General features: G+C 34.0%; 3 protein-coding genes across 5 annotated transcripts; 2 read left to right on the top strand and 1 right to left on the bottom strand.

The window, feature by feature from the left end:
* The first annotated feature begins 323 nt into the window (after positions 1-323).
* On the top strand, positions 324-4,888 carry LOC129307237 (uncharacterized). 2 transcript variants are annotated; one of them, XM_054948133.1, is made up of 2 exons: positions 324-600; positions 1,920-4,888. In XM_054948133.1, exon 2 carries the CDS (start codon positions 1,953-1,955, stop codon positions 4,764-4,766), a length of 2,814 nt encoding a protein of 937 aa, XP_054804108.1. In that variant the 5' UTR covers positions 324-600; positions 1,920-1,952; the 3' UTR covers positions 4,767-4,888. The 2 variants fall into 2 exon arrangements, with proteins under 2 accessions (XP_054804108.1, XP_054804110.1); XM_054948135.1 differs by lacking the exon at positions 324-600 and adding an exon at positions 643-711.
* A 4,141-nt stretch (positions 4,889-9,029) lies between these two features.
* LOC129306274 (EID1-like F-box protein 2) lies at positions 9,030-12,100 on the top strand. 2 transcript variants are annotated; one of them, XM_054946767.1, is made up of 5 exons: positions 9,030-9,162; positions 9,282-9,389; positions 9,551-9,658; positions 10,685-11,454; positions 11,723-12,100. In XM_054946767.1, the coding sequence occupies exons 3-4, from the start codon at positions 9,656-9,658 to the stop codon at positions 11,441-11,443; spliced, it is 762 nt and encodes a 253-aa protein (XP_054802742.1). In that variant the 5' UTR covers positions 9,030-9,162; positions 9,282-9,389; positions 9,551-9,655; the 3' UTR covers positions 11,444-11,454; positions 11,723-12,100. The 2 variants fall into 2 exon arrangements, with proteins under 2 accessions (XP_054802742.1, XP_054802743.1); XM_054946768.1 differs by having other exon boundaries at positions 9,282-9,433.
* Positions 12,101-14,863: 2,763 nt separating this feature from the next.
* LOC129307028 (uncharacterized) lies at positions 14,864-17,894 on the bottom strand. The gene is made up of 6 exons (XM_054947883.1): positions 17,765-17,894; positions 17,470-17,613; positions 16,721-16,794; positions 16,544-16,623; positions 15,693-15,844; positions 14,864-15,135 (listed from the first exon to the last, which is right to left on the bottom strand). The coding sequence occupies exons 1-6, from the start codon at positions 17,766-17,768 to the stop codon at positions 15,071-15,073; spliced, it is 519 nt and encodes a 172-aa protein (XP_054803858.1). The 5' UTR covers positions 17,769-17,894; the 3' UTR covers positions 14,864-15,070.
* Between the last annotated feature and the right edge of the window lie 222 nt (positions 17,895-18,116).

The raw sequence follows: 18,116 nt of genomic DNA, 5'->3' as shown, positions 1-18,116 counted from the left end.
TAAAGAATCATGTGCATGACGATTTGAAAGGCGCATAATATTGAATTTTATAGATTGAATGATGAATCGCAAACACAAATAAATGAATATAAAATAATTAATTTCCTTAATTATCAAAAGCGCGAATTTCATAGCAATAAAAGTTTTTCTTATTGTATATTAATTATGTTTTAGAAAACGATTTTCATCCATCCCCTAAAGTCCAGATGACCAAATTCACCAATTAAATTTTCTTGGCGAGAAAAGAAAATCAATAATTTGCGCAATAAATTCGACTATTTTTCATTTCTTCTCTTTACATTTCCTTGATTTATCGTCTTCATTCTCTTCATCCCTCTCTTTGGATTCAATAACAAATAAGGCAGAGTTCGAATTGACTCCATTTACACCATAAATTGATAAAACGCAGACTTTGTAAGGGTAGCCGAGGAAAGAACGAAGAAGGCACTAGACACAGTTGCTTTCAGTCTTCAACTTTCTCTTCTATCTATCTATCTGACCCAATCCTTCACAGAAAACCAAGCGTTAAAAGCTGTGTTATTCTGTTTCTTCCTCGGTTTCTGATTATACAGGCTTTCTATGAACTGTGACTATTAAAAGGTATACTATTTTTACCCCTCGATATCCGAAATTAACAACTATGAAAACCATTTTCACTACAACTATTTCCTGGGTTCCTCTTTCTCTCTGCGATATTCAAATGGGCTGGCGGTAAATTGTAATTTTGCTTATGTTCTCGTTTTCGTTGGATGGTCCAATTTTGCCGCTATTAAGATAGGATTGTCATATTCATTAAGTTTCATTTCTGTTGTACCTGTATGGGTTCATTGGGTGTGTTTTCTGGTTCTCGTGTTCCTTGAGTTTCATTTCTGTTGCGCCGGTTTGGTTTCTTTAGGTGTGTTTCATATGTATCCGTTTGTTTGTTCTTTTCTTGGATTGAAGTTGTCTTCTGAGATGGTTATTACTTGATTATTGCGCTTGTAGCTGTTATGATGGTGTGGTTTTGTGCAGAATACGGATTTCCATTATTTTCTTATCATGGCATGGTAGTATTCTCATTTCTTCTGCTTTAATTCCGATGTAATGATTTTTTTCTACACCCTTGTTTTGTGTTATTTGAATGTTCTGTAGCATTTGATTTCCTCTCATCAAGAAGCTGGTAGTCTTTATTATTATTATTATTATTTTTGGCCAAGTAGAAGCTGGTAATCTGCTAGACTTTAATTGACATATTACAAATCAAATTTTTCACATTTCTACTTCATTTATTTCATCTGATTATCTATTACCTGATCTTTGGATTCTTTGTGCCTTTCTTTCTATCAAGGGTTGGTTAAAAGATTAGAAATGAACAATCATGATTCGCATGGTGCTGTCACAGGCGTCTGCAAAACATAAGATTGTTGTTTCTTGTAGCATGTAATTATTATTGTGAAACTAGATAATTTGATGGAGGACGTCCTTTTTTTTTTAATAAGCGCTGGGGGGCGTTCTTTGTTGTTCCTTTGGATGTTCCTGATTTCATTCCTTTTATATTTTTTGTGGCCTTATTACCTGTTCTAGTTGCATGAGTGCTTTCATGTGAGAATGATTAAACAAGGCGGGAAAGTGAAGAAATTCTCATGATGTCATATTTCATATGGATGATAGCTTGCAAGAGTTTCCTGTAGTTCTTTCCGCAGCATTTTGTGCTGAGTTAGTATTTAAACTTTTCTACCATAAGAGACACCGATCTTAAGACTCAAATCACGAGATAATTGATTATTATGCTCAAGATTCGAACATCGTTTCCCCTAAATCGAGAAAACCTTGATATTTCCTTTCTTTTTGTCTTTACTATTTGAATCCGTCATTACCTAATTTTCTATCCTGTATCATTCCTTCACTCCGTTTAAAATTTTTCTGTTTTTGAGTTTCAGGATTGTTTGCCCTAAATCTTTACCTGCCATCTGATGGCTGAGGAGAGTGCTGATTTACTAGTAGCTCAAGAAGTAATTGATTCATCTGCGGTTAAATTAAGAAGGAACTCCATTGCTAAAGCTATTTCTGGAAACATTGAAGATGTAGTTATTCCTCGTTATCGCAGAGCTTCCATTGGCTCTTGTCATGATTTTTGTAAATATGGCTGGAAGCATGCTTTTGAAGTGAAGGAAAAACATTTTGTGGCCAGCAGAGTTCAAAGATTACCACTTGATCAAAGTTCTGAGGCCGATGTCAATGGGGCAAAGACGTATGTAACCGACCGTAGAGCATCCATTGGTTCCAAGCCACCAACGAAGGCATCAGTGGTGAATCTCAGAGGATCAGTTAATTCTGAGCCCAAGATTTCCAATACCTTTGACACCAACGAGAGGGAAATGCCAACAAAATTACCTGAGAGCCAGAAACAAGGAAGGAATGAAGTTCCATTAACAAGGAAGAGAACATCAGCGGTCAAGTTGAAAACAATAATTCATAAAAAATCCCATTCAGCCGATCTTCCCAAAATTATCAGACAAGGGAACTCATCAATTTCTGCAAAGCTGGTAGGAACTTCATTAAGACCGGCTTCAGAGCCAGTAGAATCTTCATCAAAACCAGTGAGAAATTCATCAGAATCAATTGTGCAGCCTGTAGAAACTTCAAAATTAGTAGCAGAGCAGCCGGTAGAAGCCTCTTTAAAATCATCTATTGAACCATTGGACACTTCCTTAGAATCGATTATGGATCCGGTGGGAGTTTCATCAATATCAATTGTGGAGCCAATGGAGATTTCATCAAAATCAACTCCAGAGCTGATGGAAACTTCATCAAAATTAATTGGGGAACTGGTGGAAACTTCTTCAGTATTAACTGTGGAGCCAATGGTGACTTCGTCAGAATCAATTATGGAGCCAGTGGGAACTTCATCAATATTAACTGTGGAACCAATGGTGACTTCATCAGAATCAATTATGGAGCCCGTGGGAACTTCAGGAATATTAGCTCTGGAACCCATGGCAACTTCATCAGAATCAATTATGGAGCCAGGGGGAACTTCATCAATATTAACTATGGAGCCAATGGGAACTTCATCAGCACTAACTGTGGAGCCAATGGTGACTTCATCAGATTCGGTTATGGAGCCACTGGGAACTTCATCAATATCGAGTGTGAAGCTTGTGGGAAGTTCATCAAAATCATGCGGGGAGTTTGTGGAGATTGCATCAAAACCAACTGCAGAGCCAGTGGAAGCTTTGTCAAAATCAGTTGCTCAGAAGGAGGATGCTTCATCAAAATCAACCGTTAAGAAGGCAGGAGCTTCGTCAAAATCAACTCCTAAGAAGGCAGGAACTTCATCAAAATCAACTCCTAAGAAGGCAGGAGCTTCATCAAAATCAACTCCTAATAAGGCAGGAGCTTCGCCAAAGTCACCTGCTAAGAAGGTGGAAGCTTCACCAAAGTCACCTGCTAAGAAGTTGGAAGCTTCATCAAAATCAATTAAGAAGTTGGAAGCTGCATCAAAATCAACTGCTAAGAAGGTGGAAACTTCATCAAAATCAACCGCTATGAAGGAGGAAACATCAATGAAATCAACTGCTAAAGTGGTAACATCAACGAAATCAATTGCTAAAGTGGTAACATCATCAAAGTCAACTGCTAAGGTGGGAATTTCATCAAAATCAATTGTCAAGAAGGCAGTGACATCCCCAAAATCAACTGTTAAGAATGTTGAAGCTTCGTCAACATCAAATTCCATGGCAGGAACTTCATCAAAACCAACCCCTTTAAAAGCCAGACAAATGAAATTACCTGGAAAGCATGTGGCTTCTTTGAAGCCAAACTCTATCACAACAAATTTCGTATCTTCTATGAATCCTTCCGAAGGTTCTAGTGGCCAAAGCAACAGTAAGCTCAAGATGGAAAAGCATGCAGCCTCCTTGAAAGTAGCTGCAAGAAAATTGACGACTCCTTCTAGTGCTTTATTGCCCTCCAAATCCTCTCTTACTAGTCGAGTTGTAAGTGTTAATGCTAGAAAGCACAAGAGCCTCAAAATTGCATCTCATCTAAAGAATCAATTGAAGACCAGAAAATATGAACACAAGGAACCTGGCAATGATGAGGTTGAGGAAAAGACTTTGTATGTCATCAAGATGGAAGGTGGAAACAAAAGTTTGCAGACAGATCGAGATGCAGTTTACGGTGTTGACTTTTCCACTCAGTCAACATCACCCCCAAAATTTTCATCCTCATTCCAAGAAGATAAAGAGGAATCTGAATATACAACTAGTGAAGGCAAAGAGGATACTTCTTTTGTAAACCTTGACAGTGAACTCATGAAAAATGGAGAGCCTTTGGAAGCGAAGGATATAGGCAAGCCCCAAAAGGTTGGGATTGTATCTTCTGAGGACAAGGTTAGCCAAATATCAGCAATAAATTTCAGAAGGGGAAAATTGGTTGAACTTCAATCTGAGATAACCTCTCCAAGGAGGCTTAAATTTCGGAGAGCAACAGGATTGGGTGAGAATGCAATGGTCAAGTCTGAAAGCCTAAGGAGAAGTTTTAAAAGAAGATATGAGAATGGTATTGATAGAATGGGCACTCAAACTGGTCCAGAGAAGGTTGTTTTGAGACGTCAAGGTTCACGAGGCAAGCGAGATGCGCACGAATTGTTCAATAATGTAATTGAAGAGACTGCGAATAAGCTGGCTGAAATTCGGAAGAGCAAGGTTAAGGCATTGGTTGGTGCCTTTGAAACTATAATCTCTCTCCAAGAGAGAAAGCCTGTTGTAAAGACTATCGGTTGATTGTGATAAACAGTTTCTAACTTGTCATGTAAAGAAGTGAGAAAAATAAACCTAAGCTTTGTGATGGCACAGCACAGTTAACGGCTTTTGCCAATGAGATTTGCCTTTGGTTTTGTACAGAAGCTGTGAATATAAAGTTGACTCATTTGCAGTTCGTCTTAATCTGCATCAGATACATTCCTGGAGAAATGGAGGATATAGATGCGTAGTTAATAATAGGTGTGATTTGACAAAAATTAGATGCTGTCACGGAGAGTATGTAATCATGCATCAACATAATTTGGCGCCAAACTACAGGGAAGATGTGTTTCTCTCTCCAACAGTCTTTGCTTGATGCGCTCTCTGTCTGGGTTTTTACCTGCAGACCAGAGGAACGGATCCGGATCCGGATCCTCCCAGCGGCCAATCCTCAGCATCCCTCGACATCCAAATCTGAAATCTCATCCCTCCAAATAATCAAAATCTAATGACTATTAAAAATATGTATAAATAATTTATTTTTAAATAGTAAAAAAAGATATTTTGAAATATTATTGATGTAAAACAAGAAGAAGAGAGGAAAGAAAGATAAAGAGAAAGGAGGAGAGTAAAACGAGGATGGGGAAGGCCGAAATTTTTAAAAACACTTATTCAATAATACTTAAAATTGAATACAAATAAAAATTAAACTCTATTATAGAGATCTAAAAATAATAAAATAATAATAATTTAAATTTAAATATCATATCCTAAATTTAAATTAAATATTAAAGATACTGATATCTAAGATCATAATAGATATATAATTAAAGTTAATCTAATAGATTAATATCCTTATTTAAATATTTTTATTGGATAATTCCAATATCTAAATTAAACTATTATATTTTATCTCATATTACACCATTTCTCCTTTACTTGAAGAACTGGTCCCTGATGAGTTAAAATTAAGGCACAAATCCAAGAAGGAAGGGTAGGATAAATTTTAGTGGAATGCTCGAATCTGAAAACCCTTTCTAACATGTGAGATATTGAAAAAGCAAGCTCTGGTATGAGCAAGCAACTTGATGTAGGTGAGTATCTAAGAATCCATTCCAATAAGTTAGGTAGCAAAAAAAAAAAAAAACAAACTTTGGCAAGAGTGAGTAGTTCGACCATACAGAATCTCTAAAAAACTTTTCTAATAGACAGAGTATTGCTGGATTTGACCATTAAGCAATGAAGTGACCTAGGAAGATGTAGCTTGTAGACAAGGAATAGTTATAGCATGATGAGATTACTCCTTATTAGAAACAATTTAAGAAGGAGCCACTTGTACTTGTGTATAATGAATAACTTGATAATTGTTTGGAGAATCTTCAACTAGTAAGGAAGGAGTTTTTGCCATTGTTGGTTCGCTTGATGCTTGTTCTTCCATTTGTTTCCTCAATTTGTTGATCATCCTCTTAATCTCATATGTTTTTTTCTTAACTTCACCACAATCCTTCCTAAGCTTCTCAAAATAACAACTTTGTTCTTGCTAAAAGCGATCTAATTTAACTATAATTTGGTCTATGTCCTCCTGAAAGTTAGCATGGCAATGGGTACCATCCTCATATTGATAAACATAATCATGTTAATGGCTATTAAGATGCTCATATTGTCATTGCTCAACATACTCATGTTGGCATTAGCCTTCATGCTCATATTGCTTATGATTAGCATACTTCAACTGGAGATAACGACGATCATAATTGTCACAATAAGTATGCTTATACTGTTGATGGCTTGTGTACTTATATTGTTGCTTTTCATAACCATACCAATAGCTCTTTTGCCAATAAGTATCTTGTAAAGGATAGGCATACCATTGTTGATATTCATTATATGTCTACCGTTGAGTATAATCCTTTCGCCATTAAGCATATTGTGGTAGATTAGCATATTCATACTGATAATCTAAATGTGTGTATATGCTGTAGCTTATATTAGCAATTAAGTATCATAACAATTTTTTTCTTCTTTCTTTTTTCTTTTCTCTTTTTTTGAGAATACAAAAATTCAAATCAATAAAATATGAAAAATTACTCAAAATGCTGCAAATGTATAAAGAAATTGTAAACCTTAAAGATCTAATGTGTGAGCAAGCTTGTGGAAGGTGATGAACGCACTTCAATCAATAGCGTTGAATAGTGAGTTCATTATACCTTATTTGGACTTTCAAATTTTAATGAAAAAGTTGTACTTTCTAAGTGAAATTGGCAACAAAAGTGTGATGGAAGCCTAGCTTTGATATCAAATTGATGTAAAACAAGAAGGGAGAGAGGGAAGAGAGATAAAGAGAAAGGAGGAAGGGAAAGGTTGAAACTCTCAAAAATTTTTATTCAACAACACTTAAAACTGATTACAAATAAACTTATTTATAGAGAACTAAAAATAATAAAATAATAGTAATTTAAATTTAAATCTCAAATCCTAAATCTAAATCAAATATTAAAGATACTAATATCTAAGATCATAATAAATAAATAATCAAAGCTAATCTAATAGATCAATATCCTTATTTAAATATCCTATTGGATAATCTCAACATTCTAAATTAAAACTAATTATATTTTATCCCATATTACACCAATTATGTATGGGTAAAAATAAGTTAGGCTTAAACCAAATTTTGAATAACAGGCTTAGCCTATTCATAGAAATGAGCCTAATTATAAATTTAAAATTGATTTTTTTGTTAAACAGATCACATCAAAATTTAAATAAGACAGACTGTATGTCTCTACAAGTCTCTTTGCTTATTTTAATATAATCAACTTTTTTATTAAATAGGCTTGACCTTGCTTGTAGAAACATATAGCCTGTCCTGTTTAAATTTTGGTCTGATTAATGTAACAAAAATACCATACTTAAATTTATAATTAGACTTATTTATATCAATAGACTAAGCCTGTTTACTTAAAATCTAGCTTAAGCCTAACTTATTTTTACCATACATGATATTTTAAAATATTTTTTTACTATTTAAAAATAAATTATTTATATATATTTTTAATAGCAATGTGATGTACATATTGATCAAATTTTGACCATTTGAATGGATGAGATCTGGACGCTAAGGGATGCTGAGGGTTTGGTCGTTGAGGGGATTTGGTTCCCTAGAGGAACTAGGTTTTTGGTGGGGTATTAAATACCTATACGAATGGAAGCAACATTGGAGAATTCACTTAATTTGAACTTATGAAGTGTGAAGTTAATATATTTTTATTTGAACTTATGAAGTTCTAAGTTAATATATATTTTTATTTTTTGTGCATTTTAAATCAGTTTAATTTTTTATCTTCATTTAATTATCATATTTTTTTGATAAATGTAATTACTATAATTTTAATTATAATTGATAATATTATTATTATTAGCATAAAATATAAGTTCCAGTTGGATAGAAGTTTTTGAGCAGAGCAGCTTTAAGAGTTAAGTATAATTTCATAAAAACGAAAGAAAAAGTATTATCTATTCTATTCTATAGAAAAATACTTAGATAAATCGGATTCATCATGTTCTTTCTGATCTATTTAATTAAAATATTTTAAATAATCTAAATAAAATTTTGTGTAACATATTTTAAATTGATTTTATTTTTATAACAGAATACATATTTAATTTATTATTTTTTATCTCTATTATTATTAATATTAGCATTAATTTATATTTAATGCCATCTAAATATTATTTTTTATTTGACATATTACAAATGAAGTTTTATCTAAGTGCAGAAAAATATGTAGTTGCCGGTTATATTTAAAATCACAAGCTATATTTCTCGTTTTAATTATATTTAGTTTACTAAGTTTGGTTTCAAATATGCAGCATGACAATTTCAATTCACATTATTTAATAAATATATAGTACATATACATATACACTTTATTACGTATCAGAGTAATTAACATAAAACATTACAATTATTTTCGTTCATAAAAGTTTTAATTTTGTTTTTTCAAAATCTCTTTTTATGATGTGCAGTAATATCTTGGATACCAAGCTACGGAAGGAATCATTGGCAGCAACTTTTGAGATTCCGACGCGACAGGGAGATTTTTTTTAGTTTTATAGGAATGGTAAAATCGATTGGTGTTTGGCGACAGCTAAGGCTCGTCGTTTGCGTCATTTTACGAAAATGACCTTTCATTAAATATTCCACGTCAGAGACAGCGCATCTGCTACACCTTCAATGCAATGCCAGCTAGACCCGTTCGACGTGTGTCGTGATATTGTTTGACAGTGATATTTGCAGTTTGACCTACTGTCAGCTCTATGTTTGCCTTCAAATTTATTACTCCCTATTGTCCTCCTCTCCCTATCTGCATTTGTTGCAAGTGCTGATTTTGAATGTTTTCAATGTTCTACTTGGCCGAATTGATCCTATCCAGAGGTGAATTTAAGGATGATAGCTTGCAAGCAGTTGCTGTTTCTTCGTATTGTTTTAAATTTTGGTTTTCTTTTCGATTTCCTTTTTTTGAGTCCTTATTTGTGCTTCTCTGTTGGATGCAGAATGGGGCTTTCTATAGCGTTTTTCTGACTCTGTGGAAACTGGGATTCGTTAGCTAAAGGAAATCGAATTTTCTGATTTCTGGTCTCTGCGATATATTCCACTTCCAGGTTATTTGTTAGGCGTTTGGTTGGTTTCTCGGTCTGAGTCGAGGGTTTGTTTAAATTTCTCTCTGAGTGCCGATTCAGTGAAGTTTTGTAATGTCTCAATTTGAGTTTGTCTCTCTATAAAGGGAGTATGTTAGCTTACTATGTTCATCTGATGATGGCAGTGACTTAGAAGATCGTCTAGCTGAAGCTTTGGGAGCGGCTGGCATGCATTAGGAAACTGTGCAACGTTGAAACTTGGTGTTGCTGCAAATCACCAATACCTCTGAATGGTATATTATTATTATCTTTTTGATGCGTCTAACTATTTTGTTTTGGTAATTTCATGCTAGTGTGACACCGAGCTGACCACATTATAAATGATTTGGCGCTTTTGGGGTGTTCGAAATTCGAACTTGTATTTTGATACCCTACCCATTAGCTGATTAAGGGTGGTTGGTTTGTTTCTTCTTTTTGTTTGTTTTGGCTCCTGTATTGTTTTCACATTCTGTTGAATGAGTATTTCATGTTCATATTAAAAAAAAAAAAAAAAATTCGAACTTGTAGATGCATGTATAAGATTTTTTGCTTTAAAAAAATTTCTTGATATCAATGCTCTGGTATTGAAGTACTATTTAACAGGCTTAACTGAGTGCAAGGTGTAAAACAATCAATTGAACATCACTTTCTAGCTTAATTATATTAGATCCTGTTCTTTTGCTATCCTCTTTGGATTGTGCCAGCATTTGAGTATTTGAGTGTCTTTCTAAGTTTCGACTTGACAAAAAAGAGAGAGAAAAAAAGTATATGCGGAATCATCAGTATTCATTACCAATAACATGTCATGCCTCAATTTGTGTGTAAAATGATTCATCAATGTTGGTTCCTTGCCACTTAGGAGCTGAAGAGACAGATAACTTGAAGGCCTGTGTGCTCTATCAATTCGAAGATGGAGATGGTAACTTTTGAATTATAGACTACTGAAGTAACAGTTCAGGGAAAACTTCCTGTGCCAATTTTATCGAATAGAAGAAAATCTCATATTTTTGTAGTAAACCAACTTCTGAGTACTGGTGCCTCTCTAGTTTAATAGAGACTACAAAATTTAAGTTGTAAAAATTTACAAATCATTATAAAGTTTATACGTCCATGACATAATCTATCGGTTTTGGTTGTTTTTTTATGTTTACTTCACAGTCACACGGTGTAGTGATGTTGTACCTGACATAATTATTAGACACATGTTGAATGTAGTGATACGCTTAAATATGCCAAACAATTGTGATAATTTGGTTTTTTTTTTTTTCAAATTTTATCAGGTGGAGAAAATGATTGTAACAAAGCAGTACCGATGCGTACACTCAGCTAGCTGTCAATGCACTAAGGGCCACTTAAGTGAAGATGTGATATTCTTAGTATTTCACTATTTAAATTGGAATCCAAAGCTAATTGCTACTCTTTCATGTGTTTGTAAATGGTTTGATGATTTTGCCAAGAGGGTACTGTGGAAGGAGTTTTGCCGAACAAGAGCTCCAAAAATGATGATTGATCTGCAATCTAGTGGGAGCCACAGTGTTGACGGAAACTGGAGGGCTTTAGGGAAGCTGCTTATTTACTGTTCAGGATGCAAGAAAGGTGGCCTGTTTAATAACATTCAGATCCCTGGTCATTTTGTGCATAAAACTCGGTTTTCTAGAACATCAGGGAAGAGTTTTGTTTTGCCATCGTGTAGAACTGATGTTTTATACGTGTCTGATCCTTGCGAGCATCCTCAACAAGGAGAAGAAGGGGATATAGGATTCTTCCGTGGAGTTTTCAAGTCATTCTCTACGTCAAAAGTCAGGAAGATGCTTATTAGCAGAGGTGCCAAGCTCCATCCTACAGAAGTTTGCCCTTACTGTAAAGCAAAGTTGTGGAGCATGCTGCAGGCCAAAATGATTCCACAAAGTGCCAGCTGCAGGTTGGGTTCCTATGAAGATTGTGTTGAGTACTATGTGTGTCTCAATGGTCACATGTTGGGGATCTGTACCCTGTTACCATTGTCTGATTCAGAAGAGACATCTGAGTTTGATACCTAAATGATTCTCAGGTACGTGCCCACATCTGGAAAACCACGACCTTCTGTCCTTTTTCATGCTTTATTTTCATCTGAAAATCTATGGAATGATCAGTGACAAGGGAATGCACCACGTTGTATCCTGATCAAGGATTTGCTATTCATTATGATGATTGTTTGATATTTGACCAAAGCTAATTCTATATTCCAAGGGGAGGCTCCATTTAGTTAAGGCTGAGGTTTATGGCTTATTACTTTGTTCTGGGGTTTTAACAAATATGACTTTCTCTCTCTTGGGCAGACTGCAACCAGTTTCTGGATGACGTTTGAATAAACACTCTGCTGGTATGCTCCTTGGCATTTCTCTGTTTCGCGGCAGCTGAAACATACTCGTATGATGATCAATTCAGCTTGATGCTGCTGTTCTGATCGGTGCTGGCTCTTTAAGGATAGAAAATGTTACTGCATTTTTCTTTATTGATAGATATTACACGCAAGGTTAATCACTTGAATGGCCAAACAGAAAACTATTACATGTGAGGGGGTCAAAGTGAACTGACAGATGCCTTGTATATCAATGTGTTGATATCTGGACTTGGTGCCAGATCGGTTGTTGAATATCCCATTCAATATCAGTCAGAGCATTTCTCATTGTCTCCTAGAGATTTGATTCCCTATCCATCCTATTCTGCTGTACATAGGAGACTTTGATTTTATTCATTCATTTTATTTTTTTGTTTTGGAGGAAGATTTTGTTTTGTTTGAAGAGTATTTTCCTTTTTATTAACTAAATCCATCCCAAATCCTGCGTGAGGTGTAAAGTCCAAGAATTGGTGATTCTACAACGGGTGAGTGAAGCGGCGGAAATGGTGCTCCCTTCAGAGTAGAGCTGCTAATATGAGTTGGGTCTGTTGGCTCAACCCGCAAACCTATCCTGCATAATTGGGTTGGTAAGTTGGGTTAAAAAAATAAGTTCAATTATATGCAAGACGGTTTTGGCTTGCCCTGTATAATTTAAACCCGCAGCAAGCTAACTCATGGGTTGGGGGGTTAGTTCACTTATATTTTTTAAAAAAATAGATAAAAAATAAATAAAAATGAGATTGAAATTTAAAATAAAGCATTCGGACTATGAGTGCATGGAAATGTAGCATAAGCACTTGATACTTTAACATTTATTTAATTCAAGTTTAAATTATGATAGAAAACAATAAAAACACAAGGCTCATATATTTAATTTGTGATATAATATAATTTAAATATAAGCAAGATAAGATTGAATAAAATATTTTATTATACTCTGTTTCATTCATATAATAACTTACTTAAATTATCTTGTTTGTAAAATAATGTTATCCAAATTAGCAAATAAAAAAAGTTTAGCTATCCCTTTTATTTAAAAAATTAAACATATTTATAAAGTGTTAACCATATATTCTTTTGATCATATTTATAAGTCACTTCTAATGTATTTTACTAGTATTAAGAAAAACATTAAAACTCATTAATTTTGTCTTAAAATTTAATAAGTTCTCAACTTTACCCATATTAAATATATATACTTTAATAACATATTTTCTCTCTCTAACATTTAATGGAGGGTAAAAAAAATTTGTGATGAAAATTTAACAACGTAACTTATAAATAGAATTAAAATTTTTTTCTCTCTACCCTATAAATGGGACCAGTGAGAGTATTATATTATAGTCTTGATTTGAACATAAAGGAAAAAAAATAGGTACAAAGATATTAGAATGTTTAAGTGGTATAAACTAAATGTATTATGAACAGTAATCTAATAGTCAGATTTTAAATTATCATTATTTTTTAAAAAAAATTGGTATTTTAAATTGGGGCATCAATTTTATAGCAAAAATGTCAAAACAGGATGAAGAGAAAATGGAATAAACAAAACATTTTTATTAATTCATATATATATAATACTAATCAGTTATATAAAAGACTAGAAAATGAAAGGATAACAAAATTAATTTTTTTATATTTAAGTGGTAATATAAACATGCCTTAATTAGAAAGAATTTTATTGTTATTTGAATAATTAATTTTTAAGAGAAATATATGATTTTTTTATCATGAAAAAATAATAAAAAAGATAAATTTATAATTTTTAAAATTTACAAAATTATAAAAAAATACTTGCCGATTGGCCTGCTAACCCACCAACTTGCTGCTGGTTGTGCGGGTTAGCAGAATTCAATCCACATAAAATGCAAGCCATGCCAACCTACCCTATTAAACCTTCAATCTGATGTTGATTAACTCACATTATTAGCTCTACTTCAGAGAAAATTGGTTGCTTAGTTAAAATAAGCTTTGATCTAAAAAGGAAAAAAAATACATTATTTATAATTTTAAATTTGAAACTTTTTAAAATAATCTTTCAAGTTATTTTGAACTCATAATATTTTTGGGATGAATTTAAAACTTGTAAGATTACTTTAAAATAATAAAATACCAACACTTGTCCATCCCTTTCATGATGCACGATTTTTTTGCGTTGTTTTCAAAGCTAGACAAGCAACCTGTCCTTTTGTCCAGTCCGATTTTACGGTTGAAGGTGGCATCAATTGACTTGGGATTAACTCAGGTGACCCAGATCACACCGCAGGTTGATTTTTTTACCCAAGAAAAATTAAAAATTGAAAATAAAAAAAGAAGCTTGAACTGCATTTTGCTTTAGAAGGTCAGATCAACAAAACCACCTTCACTACTCCGTCGACTAGTCTCCCTCCCCTTCAGTGGCCATGTTGCTCATCTCTGCTATTTGGTTCCCTTCTTTTCTCAATGTTTTCGGCCATCAACCCCAAACCCAGAGTGAGTGCATCCGAGATGTAGAGGTGTGACCATGGAGAGTGGAAGATGGAAGAGGGGAAATAGCGTATGAAAGAAGAGAGAACGAGATGAAGAAAGAAAGATCCACAAATACCCAAAAACTGATTACGTTCCTGTTTTGACAAATTCAAGCTTTTCTTTTTCATTAAAAAAAACAAAAAAAAGCAAAGAGCAAGGGAGGGAATACTGAAGTGAAGAGTGAATGATAAAGATAAAGAAAATAAGAAAGCGAGTGATTGACGGGTTGTGCGTAACATGGCTATCCTTTCAGCTTTAACTGTTTTTTTTTTTTTTTTTGCTACTCTAGTTTTATTTACTTGAACAGTGTGCCTTGATTAGAGTTAAAAAAAATTCATATCATATATATATATATATACATACATATATATATATATATATATTGCATAATGCAATAGTTCCAAAACATTGGTGGCTATTAAATCTTAAATATGAAAGAATATTTTAAAGATTAATGTTCTTTTATTTAAATTATTTTATTTTATTATGACCAGTTTAATTCTAATTTGACTCTCAATTTGACCCTGATTTGAATCTTTGACCCCCTAAACTTAACTGATTTAAAAGGCGGTTCAGTTTTTAATACATTGATTTTTTTAAGCATGGTGCACAGTTTAACTCATTTGCTTTCTTAGTTAATGTTGTTTTTTTTGTTTAAAAAAAAAAGGCTATTAAAAACTACTATCGTTGTGCAACACCAAAATGTGTCCGCTTTAAAATCTTTACCATTAACCTCTTAAAACCAAAAAAGGAAGGGAAAAAAAAAAGCGCAGGTGCCCTACTCAGTTTCTGAATCCTCTGCTCCAGAGTCAAATCCAGATATCGTCATCCGTCCAATGTTAACTGCGACGTAAGAAGCATCAATAAGAGTTAGAAAATTAACGCTAGGAAACAATGTGATCATGTAATCGAACACTGCAACATCAGTCACTTCCGGAACAGGTCCAAAATGCAGATAATGAAATACATAATTATCTTACGTCAAGGTCAACAACTTAGTCTTTTTATTATATCTTGCTTTTGATAATGCAATCATATGTACCTAAAGTAAAATAGAAGTTAAGCGCAAAGCAGTCACCAGTGAATAAAGTTTTCCAGGATACAAGTTCTCGGTAGGAAATAGAAGATTAACTGTCCGCAAATACATAAAGATTCAGTCATAGCATGGTCATTTCAACAAGGGAAAAATCAGGAAGTGTTTGTGACTTTGTGTGCATGGCAAAGTTTTACAAGATAACTTGTAATCAAGCATACTTGCATCTAAACCCACATTAAGTTTCAAACACAACTGACTTCTTGTATGAAGACAAAAAAGAAAACTTAGCCTGGGATTAGATGCATCACATGATCAAATTTAATGTAATCATGAATTTTTTTTGGGGCTAAGTTGTCCCACATACCAACAGCATTCAGCCCAGTTAATTTTGGCATGAACCGCCTGATGTGGTCTTCTGCTTCTTTTTCAGCTTTCAGTGTCTGACACTCAAATGAGACCAACATTTTACTCTTCGCATCCTTTTGTTCGACCATACCCATGACATCCTCCTCCCAACTGTTGCAATTAAATGTGAATAACAAATGTAAACTATCATCTGGGCCATGGTCATCACAAAAATGAAAAGTATAAATGGTAATAGCACTTCAATTTAAAAGGAGAGATGTCCCTGAGATGAAATGAGAGATTAAAATACGAGCTTTTCTAGAGGCAACACACCCAACATAAGTTTAATAAAGAACGTTGATAAACATAAATGAAATGTGAATAACGTTTAATAATTAGTCAGCCCAAGAATTTTTCTTATCATATCTTTCTTTAGGTTGCCCTATCTGTTAGGATGCTAAATTGAAACAATTCATGTCGGAGTATTTCCAATTGATTGCTGCAAGAGAATCTAGTGATCTAATGACAATGCCAACATTTTAGCCAGTAGGTTGATCTATAATTAATTTCATAAGAGCACTGGTTGCATGTTTGGACCCCACTCTCTCTGGAGAGTGGAACTTCAAGTCTCCCATCGAAAACAAAAATAATGCAGAGTGCACAATACACAAGTAAACATTTGAACTACTTGGTTACTCCCCTCATTAGGTGGTTTTAACCTTCAACCATTGGTCAAAAAATAATTAAAATTTTAAATTCAAATGTTTAAGACAATACATGCAATTTGTCTTCTTTTTTTAAATTGTGTTTAGCCCTGTAAATACCATGATCAAGATTCCGAAAATATCATTTCTAAGTCACTAGCCTTACCCATGAGCATGGTCAACGTTATTGAACCGAGCAGCATCGTGGCCTCTGCATTCTACAACAACAGCTCGTTCTTTCCTCCTCTTTTACAGCAAAATACAAAATCAAATGAGGCTATGAAGAATAAGTAAAAAGAATGGAAGCAAAAGATAATTAACCTAAAAATCATTCAGTTCCTACGCTGAAATCTGTTATTGTCAGTTTGATAAGGCGATAGTCCTCACCCCTACTGCACTCCCTTTCACATGCCAACTCTTTCACCATGAAAGAAGAATTTGAAAAGGCAAATCATAAGTAATATTACAAGAATATAAAAAGCTTTCAAACAACAAAAGAAGATCGCCATATAAGAATCGGCAAAAACAGGAACTATGAGCTAGTAATCAACACAAAGATAAATCAATTAGATATGAACAGATGCAATGATGGTTAGAGCCGATCCTTGCAAGCTGCAAGCGACAGCAATAGTCCCTTGCGGGAAGGCAACTAAAATTTGTGATTGCCTATATAGTTAAACCAAATTATAGGAAGATGTTAGCGATGGAATAGTGAGTTTCTTCTGGAATCATAAGTATTTATAAAATTAAATGGCAATTGCTAAAGCTCTGAAACTGAAACTTTGAACTCATCATATATGAGACAATCTCAAAAACAAACCACTAGAGTACTCTGGAAAAATAAGACTCTCATTTATTGAAATTGGTGATGTAAGATGATATATGAGTGAATCCTATTCAGAAGAATGTTGAATTTTAACTAGGAAGCAGTCATTGACCCCATTAATATGATGGGAGAGAAACTTTCACAGTGAACAGTACTCCCCAACAGGTTATGGCCAAAAAACGCATTTTCAAACCTAGCTATCCTGCACGATTTGTTGCAAGTCTGCTTATACGTCTTATAAAAATGGCAAATTGTATAAAAATTACCAGAGCCATGAAGACCATAGCAGACAGAATGGGGAAGCTGGATGAAGTGTCCTGAGATAGACCCTTCTGGCAACAATGCTATTGATGCTATTCCTTCCATCATCTCCTCCATCTTCCGTGTCCTCGACACCTCCTCTATTCCCTCTGCAATAAAATTTTCCAGTGGAAGAAAGGGGAAAATGTTGAAGAATAAATAATCCGAAGTTTGATTTTTCTACGTTGTCGATTCAGTGGCATTCACCGATCAACTCACAAATTATAGATGTTTCCAGTACAAAAGATATCGGCAACGTACCCATTGCTCCTTCGAAAGATTCTGTTCCCCCGAGGCCTTCACCGGCTTATAGCCCCATTCTCTCTCTTCCTTCTACTAGGAGGTTCGTGACGCGCGTCGTTTTGTAAAACAGTGTCGTTTACCCTTTTGCCTTCGCCCTTCAGATTGTCATTTGTCATCTTCAGCTTCTTTATTTTACGTTCGGATTTCTTTTAAAAAATGCTTTGTTTAGTTTACTTTCTTTCCGTATATAATAATTGTCTAATATCTAGTGAGAAATTTGAACATGAGATCTTGCTTTTAAGCGACCAAAAATCCCCAGCACTAAAATCAATGTGGTTAGTAATTGAAATTTTAATTTAATCTTAAACAT

Source organism: Prosopis cineraria, unplaced genomic scaffold (assembly GCF_029017545.1).
Source record: "Prosopis cineraria cultivar Desert tree isolate PC_DT_omini unplaced genomic scaffold, ASM2901754v1 PC3, whole genome shotgun sequence".
Lineage (NCBI taxonomy): Eukaryota > Viridiplantae > Streptophyta > Magnoliopsida > Fabales > Fabaceae > Prosopis > Prosopis cineraria.
The sequence above is the reverse complement of the archived record's forward strand: the minus strand, read 5'-3'. Positions and strand labels throughout refer to the sequence as shown.